General features: G+C 40.5%; 1 protein-coding gene across 2 annotated transcripts in view; it reads right to left on the minus strand.

Annotated features, from left to right (window-relative positions):
* Positions 1-1241: 1241 nt before the first annotated feature.
* The window catches only part of lmbr1l (limb development membrane protein 1-like), a 69519-nt gene continuing 42797 nt past the window's right edge, over positions 1242-27963 (minus strand). Inside the window, exons 9-17 of one of the 2 annotated variants that reach the window (XM_072567060.1) lie at positions 27726-27798; positions 27327-27413; positions 27173-27249; positions 18640-18717; positions 16535-16608; positions 14717-14807; positions 12356-12422; positions 10225-10386; positions 1242-5874 (exon numbers count right to left, since the gene is read on the minus strand). In XM_072567060.1, coding sequence (XP_072423161.1) covers positions 5792-5874; positions 10225-10386; positions 12356-12422; positions 14717-14807; positions 16535-16608; positions 18640-18717; positions 27173-27249; positions 27327-27413; positions 27726-27798 — 792 coding nt within the window. In that variant the 3' untranslated portion in view covers positions 1242-5791. The remainder of the gene's footprint in view (positions 5875-10224; positions 10387-12355; positions 12423-14716; positions 14808-16534; positions 16609-18639; positions 18718-27172; positions 27250-27326; positions 27414-27725; positions 27799-27963) is intronic. The other variant, XM_072567061.1, reaches the window with a different exon arrangement.

A 27963-nucleotide genomic window follows, 5' to 3' on the forward strand; every position in this document is an offset into this window, starting at 1 on the left:
TAGGTCCTAGTGCGGCCATACCATAACCAAACGAACAGATGTGGATATCACAGGTTGTGGCCAGTCATTCATCACAGGTTTATAGGACAGTAAAGTAGAATCTCAGCCAAGTAAATATTACAGATGTTGGAAATCTGTAATACAGCACATCAGGCAGCATTCACTGTATTTAATGTTTTCATGTAGAAAATGCTTTTGAAAGATTAAACATACTCTAATATGCAATCATATTCAAGGTAACTGGTCTAAACTATGCTCAAGCTTACAGGCTCCACAACTGACAAAAGTAAAGGAGTCAGGCTAGTTGAATCACTTGGAGAGGAACACTCAACATGCAAAATATAGCCACAGAGAATAACTGTCCAGCCTCTGAATAAGCAACTGTCACTGCAACATTACAGAAGCAGGACTGCATTTACTCATTCTCATTAAACTCCTGTGGCATGTTACAGCTAACAAAAATACATCTCTAGTGCAATAGACACAGCTTGACAAAGATACATCAACAGTTTTGCAGTTCAGAAGAAAAGCACATTATCATCTTGTCTAATCAGGAAGGGGCGTAATTTTGCTGCTCATTCATTTTGCTTCAGTGGTATTTCTGTTTTGAATAGGGGGGGTTAAAAGAAAACCCCAAAAAAAGGTTGGGCATGGAGCGAGAGAGCAAGAGAAAAAAAAACACTTTTCTCACTCAACAATTGGCCTGCAGTTGGAATCATCCATTTCTGGAATAGATATATGGATATGCTCTTGGCAGAAAATAGTTTGTATGCAGTCAATGTCAGAAGGAACAGACAAGTCACTAAATGGCAACATCTTTGCTCATTTGTTAGAATGTATATTTGATTGATTGTTTACTGAAAAAATTGAACCATTAAATTTGTTTGCACTGCAGTTATCAAGGTGAAAATAAGACAACTTGCTTGACAACAATATTTTAAAAATGTTTGACAGTTGAAACATGGCGTTTTTTTCCATTTCGGAAGGCAGGAGGGTATGAAAACAGGTTAACATTAGTAGCTGAAATAAATGGAAGAGAGTGTTCTCTGTTCATCCTACAAATTCAACTCATTTACCTGCCACAATCATGGAAGAGCTGTCAGAAACATGGAAGTTAAAAAAAAATGTCCAAGAGCAAAACAAAAATGAAAAACTGTAACCGGTGATTCATGTCACAAAGTCTTAACTAGGGACTGGAGTCTTACAAAATCAAGTTCAGAAGAAATGAAAACAAACAGAACTTTTAAAAAATGCATTTTACTTGTATTGTCGTTAACAGATTGTACACAAAGACACAAACAGATTACAATTTCAAATCACAACACATTTACCAAACAATAGAGTTTGTAAAAAGACATTGTCACAGGAGTGATGATTATACAATCAGAGTCATTTCCCTCCAATATAGAGCAACTTTAGGAGATCAGACTGCTGGGAATTCGGAATGCCAGACCTCCCAAGTATTTTCGATTCCTTAACTAATTCAGCATTCAGGATATTCCCTGTAAATGAAGACTTTCATCACTCAGCCCAAAAATCCTCAGATTTGAAAATAAAATGTGATCCTTACATTTGGAATGTCCATCTTTGATGAGAGAGAGAGAGAGAGAGAGAGAGAGAGAGAGAGAGAGAGAGAGAGAGAGATTCTGACAGGGAGCAAAGCTCACTGAAATAAGTTGCTTCTTTCATCCCAAAATTCTCTTTTCCTCTTTTTAAGGCATTGACTCACGCTGGGGTACAGTTCAATGTGCATCAGTCTGTCTATAGCCAAGTAGCCCTTGAGGTACCAGTTTAAGAAGCAATGTGCTTGCAGCCTACTTACCACCAAGGGCAGCAGACCAACTAATCTACATGGTTTATTAATAGAAATCCATCTGGGGAATGAATTTGCACCACAATACATAAAGTGATGAAATGAGAAACACATTGGTAAAAGGCACTCGGTAATAGTTAATTTACAGCCTTGTGTGGAAAAGAAAACTATGCTCTCCAAATTGTATTTCCATTGTACTTAAAATTTGACTATGATGAAAAAAAATGTAATATGCAGTGAGTACACCAAAGATGACAAACATTGTTCATTGCAACCAGAGATCAACTTCACTATAACCAATTGCATTCTACTTCTCAAAAGACATTTACTGTCTGCCAATATATTTTTAAAAGCTGATTTTTTTTCAGCAAAATTGGTTTCAATTTAAAATGGCAATTCTGAAAATTAAAAATCCCAAATCAAAATTACGAGTGGAATTTATAGCAGCATAACAAGCTCAGTGCACTTGCAAGAACTGGACTCTCACAATGCTGCAAGGTTGGCAAATGTATGACTGGCAAAGTATTTATCAGGAATCTATTAATGAAAGAAACATACACCTAGGAGCTGGATTTGTTACAAAATTCAATTCCAGCAACTTAATTTTAAAACAGGAAGAAATCCCAGCTTTTGTTTTTATACACACATCAGGGTGGGTTCTAGCTTTGTTGCCTTGTTCTGGCAGTTCAGAACGTTGGCCAGATCACAGGACATCATACATCGGGTCTGAAAGTAACAATCTGTTTCAAGTCATATGCATGTGCAAAATAAAACTGTTCTTTGCTTCAAAGGACATTTACAGTTGAAATGTAAGGAACAGAAAAAGAGATTTATCCACAAAACCTGGAGGCAAAGACTGAATGACCAAGATGCAATTGTGTACTCATTATGTCCTCATTAGGACACAAGTCTCATTAGTAGAGGACTGAGCTCCATCACAAGCATCTTATAATTGATTTTTCATTTCAGTCACAATAAGTCATGCTTCAGTTGTAAAATAAATTTCTTCATCAAGAACCATCATGAAGTCAAAACCCTCTGGAGGAATGAGTATTTGAATTTGGAATCCAATTAAAAATCTTAAATAGAAAGAAATACCTTCACCACTCCAAATGAAAATAAAAGTCGTCAAGGTGGACATTTAGCATTGATGATGATGGGAATTGCTAAAGGAACATCTTTGTTAAATTGCTGGTGCTGAACTCGTATCATGGATCAAACCAGTCTTTCTCCCAAATGGAGGTTTGATCATTAACTCTTAGACTTTAACAAGCATTCTATATTAGCTTCATTCATCCATATTCTCAAAACCTGAATCTTCCAGGATGCTTATTTGATACACTTGGCACACTCATACTTTGGATTGAAGAGTCTGTACACATTTTAGCTTTCGCCTCCTGCCATTCATAATGCTGAAGGTCAGAATGGAAACTGTCTATTCAACTTTTTCAACCCATTTGGGTTGGCATAAACACTAGCCCACAACAACCAGCTTGTATCTATCCGGGCTTCTTTCTATCATACCTTTTTAAACACTGCAAGAATTTTGTTGCATTTGAGAAATAAAAATTCATTTGAAGCATCACAATCCGCATGATTGGTCTGATGAAGTTCAACACAAACAAATGATGGAGACCTACACAGACCTCCAGAGAAAATCAGGCAAAGTGACTGTAAGGCTAAACATTGGGTCATCCCAAACTGCCAAAATGACCGATACCCTCCAAAAAGGATGTTTTAAGCAAGCATCAACAGAACAGGACTTCACTCACGTTCAACTTCAAGAACTTTAAATAGTCAGACTTGGTCCTCCCCTCTCCTAAACTCTAAACAATCAACCTTTATCCTGGTTGGTACTGGGATGCTGAGAAAAAAAAACATTCTGCCCAAGTAGCTACTGAAAAGTTTCCTGCAGCTTTCTGTCCAAAAGCACTGACATCTATCGGTATGCTTGGCTCCCAGCACAAGCGCTTCACACTATTGATGCCTGTACTTTTTGCAGAAATTACCACTCCTGAATCTTACAGGCTTGCATATCTTAAATTAATTCTTATTATCAAATAAAACCTAAATAGTATCCCAAAACAAAATTATATTTTACAATTATTTACCACTGCTGCAAACTAGCCTAATTTTTAAACAGCAATTAATTATGCCGCACTATTTTAGGAACAATATTTGAAATTGTTTTCTGCTAATTGAAGTGTCAGGAACAGAAAAGCAGATTTATCTACAACACCTGGGGGCAGAAACCAAACAACCAAGATGCAGGGATGTAATTAGAGTTATTTGTCAGACATTTCGCAATGACAGAAGTTTTCAGTCTCTAAATTTTGATGCCATCATGAGGAAGTTCTTCATCAATAGGAGACATAAGCACTGCAGGGGGAGCCACATAGTCACCACAAGAGCCGGTACCCACATGCACCTTTCTAGCTATTGGTTATGCAGTGCAGGCTATGGTAGACAGAAATGCATCAAAGAAGGTAACCACTTCTAAAAATTGACTAACAATAGTATCTGCAAGTTATTACAAAGAAAAGCATTGGATTGCACTGGAAAAACAACCCAAATGCCTAAACTAACATGGGTAATTTTATAATAAACCATAACTAGAGAGCATTAATAATCTTGTTTTTGACGGTGGAAATGGAAATAGTTTGTCGATGGCACATTTATTTATCCGGTCTACACCTTGTGTACGGATACCTTTCTAATCCGAAGTGCTGGCAGATAACTCAAGTCAGTGCAATTCAAATCCAGTAGAAATGAAATGCAGTTCAATTCAATCCTGGCTGAGGGCCGAGCAGAAAGCAACCTGAATGTTTGCACAGAGATGCAATTGGAGCTCCTGACACATTTCCTTCATTAACAGAACAAAAAAAAGGTTAAAGATGTAAAAACCATTACCAAGCAATGGGGCAAGAAGTTTGGCTTCATTGGTATTCTTAATGCTAACATTACCAACTCCACTGACAAAACGCCAGCTTAGTAGACACCAAAAAAAGCTTGCCAGTAATCAGTGCAGATTATCACTCCAGTAATTTTCCATTGAAACAAGTAATAAAAATGATAACCATCTCATCTCTCCTGTCCAAATCTCAACAACCAACATCTCACATTTACTACTTAATATTCTCTGACAGTTAAATTAGTAAATCTCACTCGAATTCTAATTTTTTCTATGCATGGTCAAGTCTAGGCTTACTCAGCCAGCAGTACTCTCCACTGCTTGCATTAAACGATTCTGGAAAGAGCATGATCTAGAGAAATATCCTGGAAGATTTTCCCTAAATAGCATCTTGCAATAATTACGATGATCAAAACTCTTCAAACTTAGTCACTTTATAGAAAATGAGTTTCCATAGAGAAAATGCATGTTTCAACTTTATTCTGAACAGCTTTCAGCACTCCAAACCCCAGTTTCCCCTATTACTGGCAGACAAGGAAATGCTTCAGAGTGTAGCCATTTTGACGGACACGACTTTGAAAACAGTTTAAAACGGAAGAAACCCCAATCGATGAACAATAAATTGAAAAAGACACTGGCAACATCTAAGGATGGAAAACACTTTAAATAAGACAGGCTAAAATCACATTTTTTAAAACAAAGCATATTGCACAGAATACATAATGTAAACATGTAACTGTTTGAAAAATCTGCCTCTTTGGATTAATTCCATCTCATAATAGTTGCATAGTGAGGTCTCGCTCATTATGGTAATTCCAGCTTCACAAAGTAAACAAAGTTTGATTCTCTATGTTGGGAGAGAGAAATTGGAGGCATCCCCAAGAGCCCTGGGATTTGTTGAAAGGAACTGTCTGATCCTGAATTTAAAAGTTCATGTTCCTTGAACATGGGGTCACGAGAAGGCCTTGGAACTTCGAAACCCAAGCGATAGCAGCATTCACAGTATAGTATTAACATTATATAGTCCCTTTTGTGGCTGGTCCATCAAACATAACCATCCACCAATGTTACACAAGTCCCTTGCTACTTGCTGGACCCATCTTGGCAGAGGTGCGAGATCTAGTGACTGGAAGAGGCAATCTGTCCAAGCCTGAAGAAATAAAATGTTGAAAAGAAAAGTTATAATCGCAATCAATTCATTCACAAATATTTACAAGTGGTGGAGGACCTCAATAAAAACAATTAAATGTCTATTTTGCTCTGCAATTGCCCCAGTTGCAACTCTTAATTTAAAAACTGATTTTGTACACTCTCTTCTGTGCAAGTACTCTTTTTTTTCCATCACCCATGTGCATGGTAGGACAAGCAAATCCAGATTCCAACCCATGAACTCCCAGCCTACAGGCTAGTGCTGCACAATATTTACATTTAGAACAAGGTTTTCACCTTACCACACTGAATATCTGATAACTGCCATCACACAATTGCTCAGTGAAGCTGGTGATAAAATTAGTTCCAAAGTCAAACATGTCGCAAGATCTGTAATCCACGAACAAGCGGGAAAACCAAAACTCAGATTCTAACAATCTAGCTCATGTAACTCACCACTTTGCGGAGATAAGTCAGCATTACAAGAGTCTATGGTCTATTTTAAACTAATCTTATCAAATTTAATTATAAATAACTTAACATTTTTTTCCAGTCAGAATTCATTGTGATCAAGGAAGCCCCACTGTGAGCCCAGGCTTAGTCAAGCCCATTTCAATTTTTTAAAAATATAATCTTTACATCCAGAAATGGAAGTTAATTATTTTAGAACACAGTATTCAAGGCAATAATGCTCAAGTTCTTTCCATATTTTGGATTTATTCCAGCTGGTCAGAGAGTTTAGTTATTGTCAAAGTTTGCCCTTGGTCAAATAAATTATTCAAAACGAAAAAAATGAATGTGAAAAATCAAAGGCACATTTGTCAATTGGGCAACTTCAGTGTCTGCAAAGCAGCAGAACAAAAATTTTACAAAGACTTTATAGACAAAGCATCCTGAAGTATTTGGTCTGAATAACCACTTACATTTTATTAGGATATCTGACATAGACACGACAGACCAAACGGTCTCCTTAGTATCATAACATTTTCTGTATTTTATGAGGTAGAAGTATCACAGGCAGTGGTGAGCCATCGGAGGGAAAACCCCAGCAATTACTGTCAGTTCGGAAGAGACAAACAGCTAGATCCAGATATCCATATCTACCACTTGGCAGGTGATGTTGGTAGTTACACAAAACAGGGGCCACCAAAACAGAAAGGCAGCCTCTGCCAGAACACAGCAAGGGGAGGAAAGGGACCTGAGAACAGTGATCAGATCACCAGATTCAAAAGAACTATTTTGCATTTCTATGCTGCTGTAGGTGCTCTCAAGACATCCAAAAAGCACTTCAAAGCCAATGAGTTACTCATAAAGCCACTCTGTAGGCAAGTATGGAAGCCAGTTTGCATACAGTAAGATCCTACATTAGGTCTATCACCTCAGCCTCTACCAAAGAGGGAAAACATTTTGCTGGACAACAGAGACACAATTCCTCGCTGCAAACTTCTAGCCTTTCCCTACCCAGGGTCCATTTAGTACCGAAAAGTACTGAAAGTAGTTTTTAGTATTATATTCTGTAGAGCAGCTTGTCAAAGTCAGGCTGCTTTATTGAGGATGCATGACTTCATACGCCAGGTTCAAAAGCACCTTATTTAATGAAGCAAAACAAACAAACAAAAAAAAAAGGCGTTTGGCATTGCAAGAAAGTTTGTTCATAAATTTAGGAATACAGCAAACAATGGCAGGTAACTGAACTGTTTAAACAATTGGTGCATATTATCTCGATAAACTTATAAATACCATACAATTCAACACATTGTAGTTTGCTTTTGAAGTATAAAAACCCTTCACAATCTAGAAATTGCCTTCATAAAAGACGGCTAACGTGCCAATATCAACTCCCTCCCATAGGTGCCAATATCAACTCCCTCCTAATCACATGGTGCAGGCGAGGCTCTTCATCCCTTCTTATCTTGACCCTTCGAAATGAGCTGCGGCCCTGATTTTGTGCTTGGGCAGCCATTGCATTCAATTTGTTGACAATGAGAGATTAGAAATGGCTCCCAGGAGACAAAACGTTTCACAGCAACATTTACCCAGAGGAACCAGACTGGGATTGTATTTCAGGACAAACGTCACTAGTTACTGACCACAGATCTAACATGGCCAGAGTGTAACTTAACCCTTGTTGATGCATTTTTCAAATGAAATTGTCAAAAATCAACTTGGAACCCGCTTTGGCTGAAAAGCGGAATGCTGGATTATGACAACAAAGTTTAACATTTCGTACCTTAATCCAAAAATAGTGCTTAATCCACAGAATTTGGCTCCATAGGCCTATGAACAAACCTGTTGCAATCAAGTCTTCAACTGTACCTCCCTTCCCACTGCCCCAATGGGCACACAGTCATTATCAAGTGTTTATTAAAATAATATTAATGAGATCACTCCAGAATCAACAACCGGAGATTGAATCGGAATCAAATTGACAGCAGAATATTTGGAGAAAGGGGGCACTACAGCACCTTCTGCACAATTTGTTGTTGCAAGGAAATAAGTGTTAAATTTAGCTGCAGGTGGTACCAAAATCAGTCAATTTGGGACAGTAGAGATTAAATAAAACCAGATTTATTTCTATTAATTTGTAGATATTTCTCCCTGTCCCTCCCTCCTCAAACAGCATTGTAGATGAATTGGTTTTCATAACTTGCAGTACGCTGACCTGCTTGCGGACGTAGAATTCTTGTGTGTGTGCCTGTCTAGTAATTCACCCAAGTAACCATCCTTAGTTTGTCAGCAGGCTGCTATCCCACAGGCACAAAGAGGGCAAGGGCAGAAAAGGGAGAACAAGAGTGAGGGAAGATATATTAGAAATGTTGAGCTTGATCCAAGAGGGTTTTTAAGGAGAATGTCAAAAGGAGAGGGAGGAGACCATGCAGAGTGTTTTTGAGAAAGAATTCCACAGCTTAGAGCCTAGCCAGAAGGGAGAGATTCAGAAGAGGTTAAAATCAAAAGGAATGGAATTGGGGAGTTGCAGTACTGGAGAAGGTTACAGAGATGCATAGGGAATGATGCCCAAGACTAGAACAGGAATTTATAAATGGAGCATTGGAACACTGAAATAGTCATTAGAGATTGGCAAGGGAAGAAGTAATGGGCAATTGGGACTTGATGCAGGATAGGATATACCCAGAGTTTTTGCTGAAGTTGATGGAGATCAGAAGGTGGAATGCTGACTAGAAGATCATTGGAACAGTTGGGTCTGCACCTTACAAAGATTACAGGCGAGGGGTTTAGTGGCAGAGAGCTTGAAGGATCATCAAAGCAGGTGGTGCTTGAGATGGAGAGGATGTGGAGTCAGAAACTCAGCTTGGGATGAAATAGGATGGCAATTTGTAAACAGTTTGATTCAACGGTGGTCAAGGAGAGTGATTTTGGGGAGGTTCAGTGGTGAAGATTGTAGCACGAATCCCCAAGAGGAAATGTAAGAAAATATTAAAAACACTACAATTCAGACCTGTCAAGATAAGAAAAGCCCAGTGTGGCTTTTCAAGGCCTGAAAGTCACTAGACATGCCTAGAAGCACGACTCCTGATGTTAACCCAAACTAATACTGCCAGCCACATAGAGGCTACCTGTACGTGATGATAAAGATGTTCTTGGCTTGCTGGCCTGGATATATTATGTCAGCCAGTGAAGAAGTTCGGAGACAGAAAAAAAAATGTCTGATTAAAATTGAATAAGTCGTGGCTACAGAATCTGCCCTGCAATACAAATGGCATGCAACTCAGAAGTAAACACATCTTGGATCAGCTCTACAATATAAACTTGCCAGAGAATTGTGCTTCAAAACATTCAAACTAACTTCAATCCAGAAAATGTACAATTACTTAGCAACATGGGATGTTTGCATTTTTGGACTGGCTCACTATATTCAACCATTATGCAGCTGTCAAAAGTTAGTTGGTATTCTCAGGTGAAGCCGAGCATCTCCAACCCACACATTCATATCTACCTGTAGCAAGGGTGTAAGTTTAATGAGACACAAAATGCCTCAACTGTAGCCTTCAATTAGAATTTTGTACCCAAAAACTGATTGGAGGTTCAATAATAAGTTATCCACATGTTTTTAACTATTAAAATGTGAACATTTAACACAAGATGAACATCATTATCATCACACTCTCAATGTGGTTCTCATTCTAAATGGATATTTAATACATTATTAAACGCACCTTCGTACTGTCAAGATTTACCCAATCAGAATGCCTGATAGAAGATAGCTTTTTTTTATCCTCAATATGGAGTCCAATAATTACAATCACACAATATTAGTAGATCGGCCTTCTTTTTAAGTGCCAGATTTACTGATGTGTCATAACATAGTTGCACCTGCACGGGTTGCACTTACCAAATGCATGGAGAAGTTCCGCTTGCATAGCCTTGGTGAACTTTTTGACCAGACACATTGCTGTGAGACCAGCAAAAAGCATGTTGTAGAGAAAGATGATGTAAAAATTTCCAAGCCAGTTAAAACTGCCAAAGTTCCCCAACAAGTCAAAATTTGTGATTCCTAAAAGAGAAAAAAAATCTCTGAAAGGAGGTAAGGAATTTCAATATCTAACTTAATATTTGTCGGAGAAATCAGAAGGGTTGCATGCATCACTTTACTCATCATTTCCTACTGTGTAGTTCAAAGTGAAATTGTTGTTAAAATGGATCTTTCTACATTCAAACCTTCAATAAAACATGTGCTTTCATAAGACCACACCAAAGTGAGAAATAACAGCATTTACTGCCTAGAGGGCAGTTAGGAGTCAACCACATTGCTAAGGGTCTGGAGTCACATGTAGGCACGACCAGGTCAGGATGGCAGATTTCCTCCGCTAAAGGACATTAGTGAACCAGATGGGTTTTTCCCCCAAACAATCAATAATGCTTTCATAGTCATCATTAGACTTTGAATTCAATAAAAATGTGGAATTAAAATTCCATCATCTGCAATGGTGGGATTTGAACTCATGTCCTCAGAACATTGCCTGGATCTCCAGATTAATAGTCCAGCGATAATACCACTAGGCCATCACTTCCCCTAAATGTACCTTCTTAAACCAAATAGCTAATTTACAGTCCGGGTGTGCACCAATCTGCACTATTTTGCATGCATAACAGGCTTGATCTGCTATGACATTACAGTGAGGGAAACTAATGTCTTCAAGAGGGAAGAACTTTTGAGACATGACACAAATTCTCAAAAATTCTGCTTTGCTAAAGAGAGGAAAAACTGAATTTCATAAATTTTGGTTCTGCAAATTGAAAATGAGGCTCACCTTCTAGTGGCCAGAGAAGAGTTTGGCGCCATCTAAAGGCAATCTTAGGAACTCAAATGGCAACAGGAATGATGTTGTCTAGATGCCATCAGGACCAAAGGCTTGTCATGACTTGTGTGAAGCAAATTAGTTTTTATTGCATTTGCTTCTGGGATCTCTAATTAGCATTTTGGAGATCACATTCCACAATTTAATCTGTTTTTATGTGGAAACAGAAAACCAGTGCCTTCCTTGCATTATACAAAGAGGTAACTATTCCTTATTATCAAATATCATATTAATGTTCTCTGATTACCAGAGGCAATATGAAAAGGGGTAGCAAAAGGTCATTCAAACAGTCAAGTTAACAGGGAGCCAATTCTCTCACTGCTATTGGTTACATTCAGAGAAGTCACAAGAATGATTTGATGGGCAATGAATGACTTACAGGTGCAGTGGGAGTTCACACAGCAATTTTTCTGAGATACTAATGTTAACAACACATTATCCAATATAGATTTTGCTTCGATTTTCTCCATTCCACTCAAGCCAACGACAAAAGGCTCCACAGTATCCCAGCCAAGTGCCCATTCATCACAAGAGACTCTTGACATCAGACGTGTCTAGGCCATTTAGCAAGAAGGAGCAAATGCCTTAAAGTGTAGTACTGAGGGTGTGCTACATCGGAGATGCCATCCTTTTAATGGGACATTAACAGTGGCCTTGCCTACATGCTCAAACTGCCACAGAAGATCCACTAGAACGATTTGAATAGAAGCAAAGAGTTCTTCAGGGTTCATCCCCAAAAGCAGTTCTAGTAATCTATACAAAGTCATTAATCTCTCACTGTTTTTGGGCTCCAAACTGATTATTGTGTTCAATGACATAATAACAGCATCTCATTAAAGATACATCAGTGAGCTCTACCAATGTGATAAGTTGCAGTGTAAATTCAAACTCCTTCCATCTCATCTTCACCTGACATTTCCCTCATTGGTGCACATTTAAAAAAAAAATCACTCTTTAGTAGAGTACATGCTAACAAACTGAAAACTCGGGTCAATGTTGTTCTCCTCACTAGGCTAAGTAGGTCAAAGCAATTAAGACATTCCTGATACTGCCTCAGCAGAGATATACACACTCAGCAGATGAGGAAGATTTGAATAACTTAGAGACAATAGTTAAAAGTGGAGGTGGAAGCTAAAGTCAGTGGAAAAATTTACAACTGCTTACCAAGAGTCCGGGAGAATACTGGCAGGGCTGAGCTCAGAACAAGCAGTGATACACAGTTCCCGATTATCTAAATAAAACAGATTGATTGAAAGATTTTATGCAGGACATGATAATAGTATCCTTGAAATGACTTTATCATGCTCTATCCGGAATATGGAAAAGAAGCAGCATCTTTCCACATCCACTCAATGAAGTCTCCCTTGGGATCTTAATTGTAACATAGAAGTCAACTCTGACTCTAGATGATACAGGCCTAACCTTTCCCCACAAGGCAGTCTGCTATTCTAAATATTAGTCTAGTAAACCTTCTCTAAGTTGCTTCCAATGGATTAACATCCTTCCATACATATGATGGACCAGCACTGTACCCAGTGCTACAGATACAGTGCCACAATCGCCCTGCATAAGTAAAACATAACACCCCAACTCCTGCATTCAACTCCCCTCACAATAAAAGATAACATGATCAGTTTTCCAGATTCCTTGGTGTACCTGCTATTCATGCACTAGAACACCCAGAAACATCTGCATGTCAAAGCTCTGTAACCTCTCACCATTTAGATAATATGCTTTTCTATTCTTTCTGCCAAAAGACATTATACGTTTTCGCATTGTTCTCCATTTGCCAGATCTTTGCTCACTCACTTAGCCTATCTCTTTTTAGCCTAGTGTTCTCTGCACCACTCACTTTCCTACCTACCTTTGTGTCATCAGCAAATTCAGCTACAATACCTTCAATCCTTCATCTAAATCATTTATATAAATTGTAAAGAGTTGAGATACCAGCACCGATCCCATTGCAGATCGCTTGTGACATCCAGCCAGCTTGACAATGTCCCTTTTATTCTTACTCTCTGCTTCTTGTTAGCCAGCCAATCTTCTGTCCAAGCCAGTAAGTTACCCCCAGCAACCTTTGATGTGGGCACCTTATCAAATGCCTTCTGGAAATCAAAGTACAATGCATCTATTTGTTCCGCTTTATCTGTAGCGCAAGTTACTTCTTCAAAAGAATACCAATAAATTAAACAAGATTTTCCTTTAACACAGCCATGTTGGCTCTGCCCGATTACCTTGAACTTATCCAAGTACCCTGTTATAAAATGTCTTTAATAATAGTTTTAATATTTTCCCCTTGACAGATGTTAAGCTAACTGTCTGGGGCTTCTCACGTTGTGTCTCCCTCCCTTTTTGAATAAAGGAGTTACATTAGCTATTTTCCAATCAAATGAAACTTTGCCTGAATCCAGTGAGTTTTAAAAATTAAAAGCAATGCAATAACTATCTCACTAGCTATTTAAGACCCTACAAGTTATCAGGACAGACTGAGACCTGGAGTATTTTTAAGAGTTTTGGAACAGACAGTTTCCAAGGCGATACAATCGTCATTCTTAAAGTATCTGAAGGAGTGGATTCAGGCCACATGGATAGGCTACTTAAACTCAATAGGAAAGACCAATAACACAAGCATCGGTTACAAAAGCATAAAACCTGGTGAGGTGCTACAAGGTGAAGCTTTTTCTGCAGAATCTTATACTCTGGAATAAATTGTCAGCACATCGAGTGAGTGCACACTCACAAGCATTCAAAAGGGATTTAGACAAGTTCCTTTAAATGTCTAACATCTCTATATCCAGAAAGTTGCAGGGTCAGGGGTGAGGGGGTGTGGGGGTGTGTGGGTGGGGGGGTGGGGGGTCTTATCATTCATGGTTTGATTACCTTCAGAGTTTAGAGAGGGCTGCTGCTGAAACTTTTTCTTTCTACCCAAGTTTACCATTCTTGTCTTCATTTTTAAAACTTGTCTTTTCTGGGACAATCACACTGCTGGCAGGGTTTGGGCTGTAACTCAATACTCAGAGGCAGGACCCATCAGCTTTTCCTGCCCTCTTTCACAGCGTTCGTAATTACATAATATTTGACCGAGTACTTGCTGGCCGTATTCTAATATTAATAATTTAATCTATTAGAACAAGCTGAACAGAGCTGTCCATAGCTGCTGTGCAAATGGACAACACAGCTTAGTCATTGGCTAACTTGGCTTTTGTATTGTGGGCAGCACTGTCTCTGGCATAGCTTGCAAATAAGAATTAGTAGCCAGTTTATAACTCTGTGCAGCCCCTGGTGTGGATGCTCTTTGGAGAGTTAACATTTATCATAATACGTAGTCTGATTCTGGAATCAGAGAGAACATGATGGGAGATTTCAAAGAGGAAATAGCCACTGATCTTACCCAATGTATCATTGTACAGTTCCCAGTGTTGTAACAGCATACACAGGAAACAAAGAGAACAATGTGACACTCTATAAGTGACCATTATAATCCTCAGAAGAAATTACTTTAACAGATATGTTTCCCAACCTTACTTTAGTCATGGTAGTGTCCTGCTTCCTGGGGGCAAGTTTGATGAAAAACGGGGAACTGTAAAATCCAACAACTGAAGACACCATTAAGTAACTGCACTGACATTAAGGTACAATAAAATATTCAACATGCCAATCAAAAACTAGTTCAAGAGCATCAGAAACTAGCAAGCCACCTTATGGATGAGTAGTTAAACCAAGGGCCCGCCCACCCTAAATTAATGACTTGCCCTACATTATAAAAGAGATGGGGGACACTCATTTGTGATTCAGTTACTGAAACAGTCTGTATCTGCATGTAGCAAGACCTGGACAGCTTTCAGGTTTGGGCTGAAAAATGACAAGTATACTCACACCAGACAGTGCTGTGTAGTAACCATTACTTCTTGATATTCAACAGCATTGGTACTACTCAGAGTCATAGAGATGTACAGCATGGAGACAGACCCTTCGGTCCAACCCGTCCATGCTGACCAGATATCCCAACCCAATCTAATCCCACCTGCCAGCACACGGCCCATATCCCTCGAAACCCTTCCTATTCATATACCCATCCAAATGCCTCTTAAATGTTGCAATTGTACCAGACCCCACCGCAACCTCTGGCAGCTTATTCCATACACGAACCACCCTCTGCGTGAAAAAGTTGCCCCTTAGGTCTCTTTTATATCTTTCCACTCTCACCCTAAACCTATGCCCTCTAGTGCTGGACTTCCCGACCCCAGGGAAAAGACTTTGCCTATTTATCCTATCTATGCCCCTCATAATTTTGTAAACCTCTATAAGGTCACCCCTCAGCTGCCGACACTCCAGGGAAAACAGCCCCAGCCTGTTCAGCCTCTCCCTGTAGCTCAGATCCTCCAACCCTGGCAACATCCTTGTAAATCTTTTCTGAACCCTTTCAAGTTTCATAACATCTTTCCGATAGGAAGAAGACCAGAATTGCATGCAATATTCCAACAGTGGTCTAACCAATGTCCTGTACAGCCGCAACATGACCTCCCAACTCCTGTACTCAATACTCTGACCAATAAAGGAAAGCATACCAAACACCTTCTTCACTATCCTATCTACCTGTGACTCCACTTTCAAGGAGCTAGAAACCTGCACTCCAAGATCTCTTTGTTCAGCAACACTCCCCAGGATCTTACCATTAAGTGTATAAGTCCTGCTAAGATTTGCTTTCCCAAAATGCAGCACCTCGCATTTTTCTAAATTAAACTCCATCTGCCACTTCTCAGCCCATTGGCCCATCTGGTCCAGATCCTGTTGTAATCTGAGGTAACCCGCTTCGCTGTCCACTACACCTCCACTTTTGGTGTCATCCGCAAACTTACTAACTGTACCTCTTATGCTCACATCCAAATCATTTATGTAAATGACAAAAAGTAGAGGGCCCAGCACCAATCCTTGTGGCACTCCACTGGTCACAAGCCTCTAGTCTGAAAAACAACCCTCCACCCCCACCCTCTGTCTTCTACCTTTGAGCCAGTTCTGTATCCAAATGGCTCCTCAACATCCTGGGAGCTACCATGAATCAGAAACTGAACTGGGTCAGGCACATAAATACTGCAACAGATCAGAGGCTGGATATTTTGCCTTGTCAGCAACACTCCTATCCCACAATTAATTAAAAACTAAGGTAGAAGATTGGAACATTCCCTCAAGCTCACTGTGGCACTTAGCCTCTGCCAACTACATGTGGCAACCCAACAGCATGCAGTAGGCAACTGGAGGAGACTCTGGTGAACAAAGGGAAGGTGACCTAACATAGTGGGACTGCATCCATCTTTACAGAAGAGAAAATTGCTGAAAGGATACAAAATGAGAACAACTTCCACAGCTGCTCCAAGTGAACCAAACATAGACAGAGAGTCTTTCCCCAGAGGAGGATCCTGGAATAGAAAAAGTTCTTAACAGCACTGGAACCATCACATATCATGAGTCACACACGAGTTTAACTACAATAGTCTTCAGGATGGGGCTGGGAGTTGGCGGTTGAAGAAGAAAGGAGATGGAGTGAGAAGATTGGGAAGGAGAGTAGCCCAGTTGGGATCCTGGGGGACAATTATTGCACAATACTTTACAGTACTGTCGAGGCATTAAGCTGGATCGTGAAAATACCTTCAAACACTCTGTCCAGGTTCATGCGAGAATGGCCTTTTAGACAAGGTATTGGGCAGTGGTAGTAATTCAGCAAAGAGTTGGGAGGATACAAAATTCAGAAATTCCCCACCACAATGCAAGAGTGACCTGCAAATAGACAGCTGTCATTTTCCTTCAAAAACATACATACTGTGCACAAAGAAAAGTGGGGGGGGAAAAGCTATCAGACTGGACGTATACAAGAGGCTGGCCCATATTTGGAAGGAGAAGAAAAAGGCCAATATTGTACAATCAATTATTGTTCAGAGTTGCAAAGGAGTTGCGAAGAGTTAACCCTTCTTTTTCCCCCCTTTCTGGCAGACATACAGTGCATGTTCCAACATTTTTCATTATTTCAGATATGTGCATGGTATAGGAGCTCCCTCTCCAGGTTATTAAGGTTTGTGCATGATATAACTTGGAAAAAGGTTTAAGGACCACATTGTAAAACAGCACAAATAACAGCTTAAAGGGCTGGATGATATCTTTCGGGAGAAGGTATATAAAATTCATGTTTGCTTATTTTGACACATTGTTCTTCTGTTTGCATATATAGAAACAAAAAAGAAAATCATCTCTATTCGACTTGAAACGTTAACTCTGTTGGGCAACATCTGGACAGAGAAACATGGGTTTCTCTAGCATTTTGTCTTTACTAAAAGAGAGTATTTGTGCCATTTATAATTTAGCATCAAGTGCTGGTTTAGAGAGTTGAGTTACTGTCAAAAATGATACTTTTGCAAGTTATTAAGCAGTTGTTTTAAAAAATGGGATGACCTATTAGAAGTTTATAAAATCATGAGGGGCACGGATAGGGGAAATAGACATGGTCTTTTCCCTGGATTGGGAGAGTCCAGAATTAGAGGACATACGTTTAAGTTGAGAGGAGAAGGATTTAAAAAGGATCTGAGGGGTAACTTTCTCATGCAGAGGGTGGTGCGTGTATGGAATGAGCTGCCAGAGAAAGCGGTGGAGGCTGGTACAATTACAGCATTGAAAAGGCATCTGGATGGGTATATTAATAGGAAGGGTTTAGAGGGATATGGGCCAAGTGCTGGAAAATGGGACTAGATTAGTTTAGGATATCTGGTCATCATGGACGAGTTGGACCGAAGGGTCTGTTTCTGTGCTGTACATCTCTATGACTCTATGGAGACGCATCATCCGACATACATGTGCATGCTTTTCTACATTCAAACTAAACATCTTGTCACATAGAAGTGCACACAGAATGAAATGGCTTCTATCTTCAAGATTAGCATTTAACAAGTTCAATTTCACTCCACTATAACAAGGTTACAGCTAGTTGGTCTAGTTACAGATCACACAACGTGTGACTGTCCTGGCATTTAGACATCAATCACATATTTTAATGTTGAGGACCTCCCTTGCTGAATTTTAGAAATGATAAAGACACCAGACTATGGTAATTCCAGCTCGTCACAGGGTAATAGGCAGACAGGAGCAAATCTGGAAAATGTCAGCTACTACACTTCACAAGAAACAGGAGAAGGCCATTCAGCCTATTAAGCCTGCTCCACTATTCGAATTGGACTACGGCTGAGTAACCTTTAATATCCTCACCTCACAAAAACCATGCTGACTTTTCAGAGTCGATGGTGGTGTGCAGCTTTTAAAACTCAAGTATGTATTTGGGATGGAGGTCAGGGTGAAGAGAGACAGGAGGAGGTGGTGATAGATGAAACATCACAGGTCTAAGGATGACACACACACACACACACAAATATCCAACAAGCTGTGCTTTATTTTAGATTCCTTACCTGCATTCCTTTAGGCATGGCGGTTTCATCAATTAGTAATTCAAGAACGTGGAATCCCACCAGGAGCACGGAGATACCCTGAAATTACAGTAGATAAAAAAAAATTTATCAACTGGGAAGAATGTGTAATCCAGCATTTCCCACTTAGACAGACATCACAGTCAGTCCCAGAACAGTTGTGATTGAGCTACATCACTACGTTTCAAGAGCAGTTTATTCATTTCAGTGCAGTCTATGCAACTCTTAAAACTGATGGAACAATACAAAGTGAATTTGGAGCCCCCAGTGTAACCCAGCATGAACAGTACAATAGAAGTTGGAGAGCATCGTGAAAGCACAGCAAAGGATGCTGAATGCTGTGTTTGGTCCATGATGCACCTCTGGTGGAAGGGCTCGATGCTGCTGCTAGCTGCTAAAGTGTTACATAGTTCACGAGCACAGACACCCTTATTTAGGTAATACTTAAGCTTGATCAGGGGCACCAATTCCAAAATACTGGAAGTTTTATTTATGGATTGAGTGATGACCAATTCCTGGCTCACATTTTCATCAGGACTAAAACAGGAGCAAAAACGTTTGTGCCAAAGGTCAGCAAACAGTTCATCTTCTCAATGAGGGCTTTCATGTGAAGTTGGATTTTCTGGTTCAACCAATTGAACCACAATCAATTAACTCCTGTATAAAACAAAGTTTATTTCAAAACTATGATGCCATTCATCATTTTGGTGGAGTTATGTAAATGAGTCACTCATAAAGCATAATGCAGCCTCTCTTTAAAAGCCATGCAGCTCCAGGGGACTCAGGAAGGACTGCAGACTGAACTCTGAAACCAGCACTGAATTACAATGTACGAATGGTAAAAAAAACCCTTCCAAACCACTTCACAATAGACCCGCAGAAATGAGGTTAAAACATTTTTCTTTTATTTATAAACATACTTTCACAGGACGTGGGCATCCCAGACTGGGCCAGCATTTACTGCCCAGGCCTAATTGCCAAGGGAAGGTGATGGTGAACTGCCTTCTTGAACCACTGTGGTCCTTTGGCTGTAGGTACACACAGTGCTGTTAGGGAGGGAATCTGACCCAGCAACACTGAAGAAACAGCAATATGTGAGAGACTTGGAGGGGAATTTGTAGGTGGTGGTGTTGCCATGAGTTTGCAGCTTTTGACCTTCTAGATTTTACAAGTCACGTGTTTGGAAGATGCTGTCAAAAGCATTCTTGGTGAGTTTCTGCAGTGCATCTTGTAGGTAGTCCACACTGCTGCCATTATGAATGCCAAAGGTGCTAGATATGGTGCCAATCAAATGGGCTGCTGTGTCCTGGATTGTGTTAAGCTTGAGTGTTGCTAGTGTTGCACCCATCCAGGCAAGTGGGGAGTATTGGATGCTGCCTGGCCTCCTGTGTTTTTCCAGCGCTACATTTTTCGACTAATGTATTTCCAAGTCAGATAGTGTGTCACTTGGAAGGGAGCTTGCAGTGGTGGTGTGTGTTGTCTAGTTCCTTGTACAGGCAACTCTGACCAGAATGATATGAATTAATTTGTGCTGGTGTCCCACAATACGAAAGCAGTTAAATCAACATGAACACAAGCTAGACCAATCCAAAACAGTCCCAGCTTTACATGACACAAAATTGCAGTAATCTTTAATCTAAACATACTATCCCTAATCCTATTTGGCCTTTTAAGGTTACAAAACTTCCCTAGTCTCATGGAAATGTTTTGCAGTTGCTCTCTCTCTGTCTTTATCCCTGGATCTGTGAAGCTTTTCTTCCTCTCCCTCTGGATGGCCAGCTGGTCTCTACCTCATTCCATGCTGTTCTCCTTGGAAAGCCTTAGATGATACCAAGAGGAAGGTGTGCAGGTGAACCCTGTTTTTATACCTTGTCGATGGTGCTCTGAAACTTCCTATAGTTCTGGCCAATCAGGGAGATACATTTAATAGTTTGAAACAAGTCAATTATTTAGATGGCATAATGATGAGGTGTTGGACTGGAGTGGGGCAAAGTTAAAAATCACACAACACTTGGTTCTTGTCCAACAGGTTTACTCGTACTACCAAGTGAATCTGTTGGACTATAACCTGGTGCTGCTAGATTTACGCAGACACAGCTGGAGAGGCTCAAGAAAGAAATTACTCTGGTCAGATTCCTCTCCAACTCCCTTATGTGATTTAAAAACTAATCTAGGAGATTACATGTACCAAGTGTAGCCTGTAGGGAAGATTATCTTTATATGGTGCAACATCTGTCCTAGCAAGGGATCAGTCCAGCTGCATCGTGAAAGCAGTGAACAGTCACTTGCCAATCTGTATAGTATTCCAAAGGCTCATTGTTTTTAATAGGAGAAGAAAAACCACAAAGCATCCAGTCTCTTCTTAGTTATTTTAAAACTATGTTCCCTGTTCCTCCCCAACCTGTCAAGGGGGAGGATGGTGTCCAACCCTCTGGTGTCAATTTGCCTCCCAGTTTGTGCTACTTGAAAGAATGGACCATTCTCTTTGCCCTTCTCTGGAACTTTCCGAAGGCTACTATGTCACACGTAACGCAGCTAGATTACCAACTTGGCCAAACAGCAAGGGATGCTGGGTACATTGGCCAAGTAAGCTCTAAAATCACAAAAACCCACACACCAGACACAGCACCTAGGTTCTAATGGCATTAGCATAATGGAAAAGGCAATAGTTATATCAGAAGAGCAAAGCTATACACAGTCTGATATGGACAGTATCAAAATTTGACTTAATACTGAATTATACCGTTAATAGTTTTAACTGCAATTTCTCTATGTTGCTCTTATAAATAACACCAAGATCCTTTTTGGTGCAGTCTGTGTCGCCTTCACCAATGAGCATTATAGATACAGTCAGAAAGATCTACAGCACATAAAGAAGAACCCTTTGGCCCATCATGTCCATGCTGGTCAAAACAACTACCTACTCTTTTATTCTAATTCTATTCACCTGCACTCGGCCCGTAGTCTTTCATCACAAGTGCACATCTAAAGACCTAATGTTACGATGGTTTCTATCTCTACCGACCTTACAGGCAGTGAATTCCAGACTCCCACGTCCTCAGGGTGACAAGTTTTTCCTCACATGGCCTATAAACGTTCTGCCCCATTTTACCTCTCAGCACCTGGTCATCAATTCCTCCATTAACAGGCAAGTGCCTTTCTGTCTATTCAGTATAAGCCCCTCATAATTTTATTCATTTCAATCACGTTCACTCTCAATTTCTTCTGCTCGAAGGAAAGCAATCCCAGTTTAACAAACTCTATTCATAACTAAAAGTCTCCAGCCCAAGCAATACCCTAGTAAATCTATCCATTTTCTTCATTGCTGTTACATCCCTTCAAAATATGGATTCCAGGACTGCATACCATATTCTACAGTTCCGATATAACCTCCCTGCTCTTAAACCCAATGTCTCAACTTATAAAACTAAGAATCCATATGCATTCTTAACCTTTTTATCGACTTGTCATGATATCTTATGGGACTGGTATACATGGACAGCAAGGTCACTCTGAATCTCAGTACTTCCTGGGCTCCTACCATTCAAAGTGTACACCTTGCCTTGCTAATCATCCCAAAAATGTATCACCTCACACTTTTCAGAATTAAATTCCATTTGTTCCTATTCTGCCCATTGACTAGCCTGTCTGTATCATCCTCTAATCTAAAAATTTCCTCTTCAATATTTGCCACACCATCAATTTTCATGTCATCTGCAAACTTGCTGATTACACCTCCTCTGCTCATTTCTAGATCATCATGTATACAACAAACAGTAAGGGACCCAGAACTGACCCCTTGGTATACTGCGGTATCCAGACTTCCAGATACAAAAATACCCTTTGACCACACTGAGCAAATTTTATATTCAGTTTGCTAAATTGCCTTCGGACCCATGGGTACTTAGCTCCTTAACAATTTGCAATGAAAGATTTTGTCAAAAGCCTTACTGAGGTCCATGGAGACTATGAGAAAGTGAGGACTGCAGATGCTGAAGATAGGAGTGTAAAAGTGTGGCACTGACAAAGCACAGAGGGTTAGGCAGCATTCGAGATGCTGGAGAATTGATGTTTTGGGCATAAGCCTTTCTTCAGGAATGTCGGGGGAGGGGGTTGAGAGATATATAGATGGGATTGGGTTGGGGGGGGGGGAAAGGTAGCTGGGAAGGTGATAGGTAGATGCAGGTGCGGGTTGATGATGATAAGTCAGAGGGGAGGGTGGAGTGGATAGGTGGGAAGGAAGATAAGCAGGCAGGACGGATGTTCAAGATGGTGGTGCTGAGGTGGATGATTGGATCTGGGATGAGGTGGGGGGGGGGGATGAGAGATGAGGGAACTGGTGAAATCAACATTGATGCCATGTGGTTGGAGGGTTCCCAAGGTGGAAGATGAGGTATTCTTCCTCCAGCCATTAGATGGGTTGGGTTTGGTGGTGGAGGCGGCCCAGGACTTACGTGTGGGAGTGGGGGTGGGACAGGGAGTTGAAATGGTTGGCCACAGGGCAGAAGGGTTGTTTGGGCGGTGTTCCAGAGATATACCCTGAAACGTTCTGCCAGATGGCGTCCTGTTTCCCCAGTGTAGAGGAGAGGACATCGAGAGCCATTGACACAGTAGATGAGGTGTTTGGGTGTGTCGGATGTGGAAGGATCCTTTGGGTCTAACGATGGAGGTGATGGAGGATGTGTGAGCGCAGGTTTTACAGCTCTTGAGATGGCAAAGGTAGGTGCTGGGAGGGGAGGGGATGTTGGTGGGGGGCATGGACCTCACAAGGGAGTCACTGAGGGAATGGACTCTGCAGAGTACTGATAGGGAAATATATCTCTGGTGATGGGGTCTAATTGAATGCAGCGGAAATGGTGGAGGATAATGTGCTCACTGTGTCCAGAGAATACTGTGGTGGAAAGTGAGGACCAGGGGTTTCTATTCTATTGTGGTTTGATTGGTGGTGTTCAAGGGTGGAGGTGTGGGAAGGAGATGCACTAGAAGGCGTTGTTGATCACATGGGATGGGAAATTGCGGTCCTTAAAGTAGGAGGCCATCTGGGAGTGGAATTATTCCACCTGGGAGCAAAAACGGCAGAGGCAGAGGAATTGGAATTGGGAGTAAGGGATAGCTTTTTTACATGAGGAGGTGTGGAAGGAGGTGTAGTCCAGGTAGCTGTGGGAGTCAGTTGGTTTGAAGTGGATGTCCATATTGAGTTGGTCTATGGAGATGGAGAGGTCTAGTGAGGCGTTGGAGACGGTCCAGGTGAACTTGAGATCAGGGTGGAAGGTGTTTGTGAAGTTGATGAAAATTCAACCTCCTTGTGGGAGCACAGTGTGGTGCTGATACAATTATCATGTGGCAGGGATAAAGATGGGGAATGGTGCCAGAAGATGGACTGTTCCACGTATCCACTGAAGAGACAGGCATAGCTCAGCCCCATGTGGGTGCCCATGGCTACCTCTTTTGTCGAATGAAAATGGGAGAATTGGAAGGAGAAATTGTTGAGGGTGAGAACTAGTTCTGCTAATCGAATCAGAGTGTTGGTGGAGGGCCATTTTTTGGGTCAGCGAGAGAGAAAGAATTGGAGGCCTTTGCTATGGCGGATGGAAGTCTACAGGGACTGGATGTCAGTGGTGAAGATGAGGCATTGGGCACTGGGGAAATTAAAGTCATCCAAGGAGGTGGAGGGCATGGGTGGTGTCCTGAATGTATGTAGGGAGTTCCTGGACCAAGGGGGACAGGACGGTGTCAAGATATGAGGAGATAAATTAGGTTGGGCAGGAGCAGTTGGAGATGATGGGTCAATCGGGGCAGTCAGGTTTGTGAATTTTGTGAGGTAGAACGGGTGGTGCAGGTTTCCAGGAGTATGAGGTTGGAAGCTATGGATAAGAGATCTCCTGATGTGATGAGGTTGTGGATGGTCGGGGAGGTGATGGTTTAGTGATGGAAGGTGAGGTTGTGGTTGAGACTAGATCAACTGCTTTACACCTGTCAATGTGCTTAGCATTTTCTCCCTGTCAAAGCCATGCTGACTTCCCTTGATTCATCTTTGCCTCTGTCTGTGTGGAGTTTGCACATTCTCCCAGTGTCTACGTGGGTTTCCTCTGGGTGCTCCGCTTTCCTTCCACAATCTAAAGATGTGCAGGTCAGGTGAATTGGCCATGATAAATTGCCCGTAGTGTTAGGTGCATTAGTCAGAGGGAGGTAGGTCTGGGTGGGTTACTCTTCGGGAGGTCGGTGTGGACTTGTTGGGCCAAAGGGCCTGTTTCCACACTGTTGGGAATCTAATCTAATTTAATCATTCCATCACACTACTGACTTATACCTTGTAGGTAGTGGACAGGCTTTAGGGAGTCAGGAGATGAGCTATTCACTGCAGGGTTCTCAGCCTCTGACTTGCTCTTCTCGCCACAGTATTTACATAGCTGGTCAAGTTCAGTTTCTTGTCAATGGAAACCCCCAGAATGTTGACAGTGTGAGATTCAGTGATAGTAATGGCACTGAATGTTAGGGAGTGATGGTTAGATTGTCTCTTATTGTAGGTACCACAGTAGATTCTGTACAATTAACCCAAACTGCAATGATTAGAAAGACATGCATTCCCGTGGTAAAATTGGAACGGGCAAATAGACACCATAGAGAAAGCTCAAGCTTGTTGAAAAAGTAACAATAACAAAAGGCCCAGCCTATCCTCATAAAGTCATAGGTCTTCTGAAAGCTAAATCTGATCAAGTTAGAACAGAAAATTCTAGAAACACTCAATAGATCTGGCAAGGTCTGTGGAGAAAGTCAGTTAATGTTTTCAGTCTAATGAGATTGTCTTCAGAACCCTCGGTTGACTACACGAAATTGAAACCTGCACTCTCCCAGCCAATTTGGAATTGGGACTCCAAGACCGGAGTGTTCCCCTGAATTTTTCTTTTAACATTATAACATGTGGATGACTGGAATGTCAAGTTGTTCGAAAATGGTCCTCTTAGCAATTCCTTCAGTGGAAAAAAATGGTTTTTAACTGATTTCGTTCACAGCAAAAAAATGCTTTTAAAGATTTTGCAAGAAAAATACACACCATTTAACCCTTATTAGTTTTTGTTTTACAGAAAAACACTGATTTTATAAACAGCAGATCCATAGACAATATTGCGATGACACTATGGCTTTAAGGAGGTGTATTTTGTGCTTTTTTTTCCAAATGAGGAGAGGTTGAAATAGAAGTGTCAAGCATGAGCCCTTCATCAGGAATAAAGGCAGAGAGCCTGAAGCGTGGAGAGATAAGCTAGAGGAGGATAAGCTAAAGGACTCTCCTCTAGTTTATCTCTCCACACTTTAGGCTCTCTGCCTTTATTCCTGATGAAGGGCTTTTGCCCGAAACGTCGATTTTGCTGCTCCTTGGATGCTGCCTGAACTGCTGTGCTCTTCCAGCACCACTAATCCAAAATCTGGTTTACCAGCATCTGCAGTCATTGTTTTTACCTAGAAGTGTCAAGCAGTCTGCTGAAAATTCAATAGAGAAAACAGCTTGTAAGGCCTTGGGTATTTTTTTTTTCCCAAAAAAAAAATTGGAACAATAGAAGCAGCCTGAATGGGTGTGATGAAGCTCCCACAGAACCTAGATTTTTAGTTTTAGCTTTTTTCAGTTGCTGGGGTCTTGAAGCTGAACGTGGAAGCTCTTATTCCTCTCTCTATTACAGCTAAAGGTGGGGTTCTCTTCCTGCTGCTAGAATTGTATGTGAGACAATCTGTTTTATGTGCTTATGGGATGTTACTATATTAGAACAGTTAATTAGTAGTAGTTAGTATATATATCGAAATGCTTAATTAAATAAGAGAGTTACAGTTAAGCCAATTCTTTCATTTTTGTTTTGTCTGTTGTTTTAACTGCAGTGTAAAAATAAAAAGTGGTTTGCTTAAAGTCAAGTAGTTTGACCAATTGAATTGCATCTGGAACGCAATGCCTCACACTTACCTTTAAGATAAGAAAAAATTAAGGTCTCGGCTACCTTCTTGATAGATCTTGAGGGAGTTTGGTCCGGTCCGTAACAATATGCAAACATTTGCATTCAATAGTTGAATGCAAAACAAAAAAAAACTTGAAAACCTCTTACACTAAAAGAAAGGCCAGACTATAAAGCATGCTACAGTCTCCAGGTGATATTTGAGGTGGGTTGGCTACATTGAGTTGGCAAAACATTAAAAAGTTTACAAAACACTTTGTAGTTAAAAAGTTCCGTGTGATCAACAATTCTACACAATAAGTGAACAAAATGTGATTGGGTACGTGGCCTATATTTGGACAAGGGGTGCATTTATCAGAAGAAGGTTGCAGTGAGAATCAAGTCTAATTTGCAGGTTTGTATTTTGTATCATTGTAACATGGACATAAATGGCATCCTTTGAATATTAAGCCAGTTAATTGGTGCTTTATTAAAGTGGCCATGGAATAGAGGCTAAATTTTGCATTAATTACAGATGGACAGTGAAGTGGCTGGAGTTTCTTCATCAAAGCCCAATCAATATTTTTAACACTTACTGTTAATGCCAGAAGCAGCAACATGACCAGTGGGTATCCCAGGTTCCTTTGCCAGGGCGATGCTCTTCTCCTTATTTCTGTACAAACAAATTTGCTGTTAGACATGTCACACGATGCAGTGGTATAAAGTTAATCCAGATTTTCTGTGCCTTACCCAACTTAATCCTCCTGGCATGGATATTCAGGAAATGATACTTAAGGGATTCCACACTGAAAAACACCCAGCAAGATGACATCTTGCCTGGCACCGTAAGAAAGCAAAACAGATATATTAGTAATGTTGCATTTCAATTCCTTTCAAACATATTAACTTTTCTATTTAACTAAAGATCAAACTTTCTATTGTAATGATCAGCTATCATTGGAACATGAAACTACACAGCTCAAAAATATATGAATTGTGATTCAAACTATTGTTTAGGAAGCTTACATGCTTGACAGAAAATGAAAAGGTATCAAATTCAGCTATGTTTACTGCCTTATTAAGGATGGGGTTGGACACAGTATCATACGTACTATAGCATTACTGCTGGCAAAAAGTGTTTCTGCATACCATTTAGCTTATGTAGCACAGCAGCCTCCTCAAATCGTGTACAATTGAGTTGTTCATCCAGATCCTCCAAAAGCTACAAGTCAAAAAGTAAAGCATTACGATTGATGTATTCTCTCTCAAGTCAATAACAACTTGCATTTACATAGCACTTTAACAAAAGCCAATAATCTCTAATGCTCTTCACAAAAGCATTATCAAACATTGTACCCTACAAGACAACACTGAGACAGATGGTCAA

The sequence above is a fragment of the Chiloscyllium punctatum genome, chromosome X (genome assembly GCF_047496795.1).
Source record: "Chiloscyllium punctatum isolate Juve2018m chromosome X, sChiPun1.3, whole genome shotgun sequence".
Taxonomy (NCBI): Eukaryota; Metazoa; Chordata; class Chondrichthyes; order Orectolobiformes; family Hemiscylliidae; genus Chiloscyllium; species Chiloscyllium punctatum.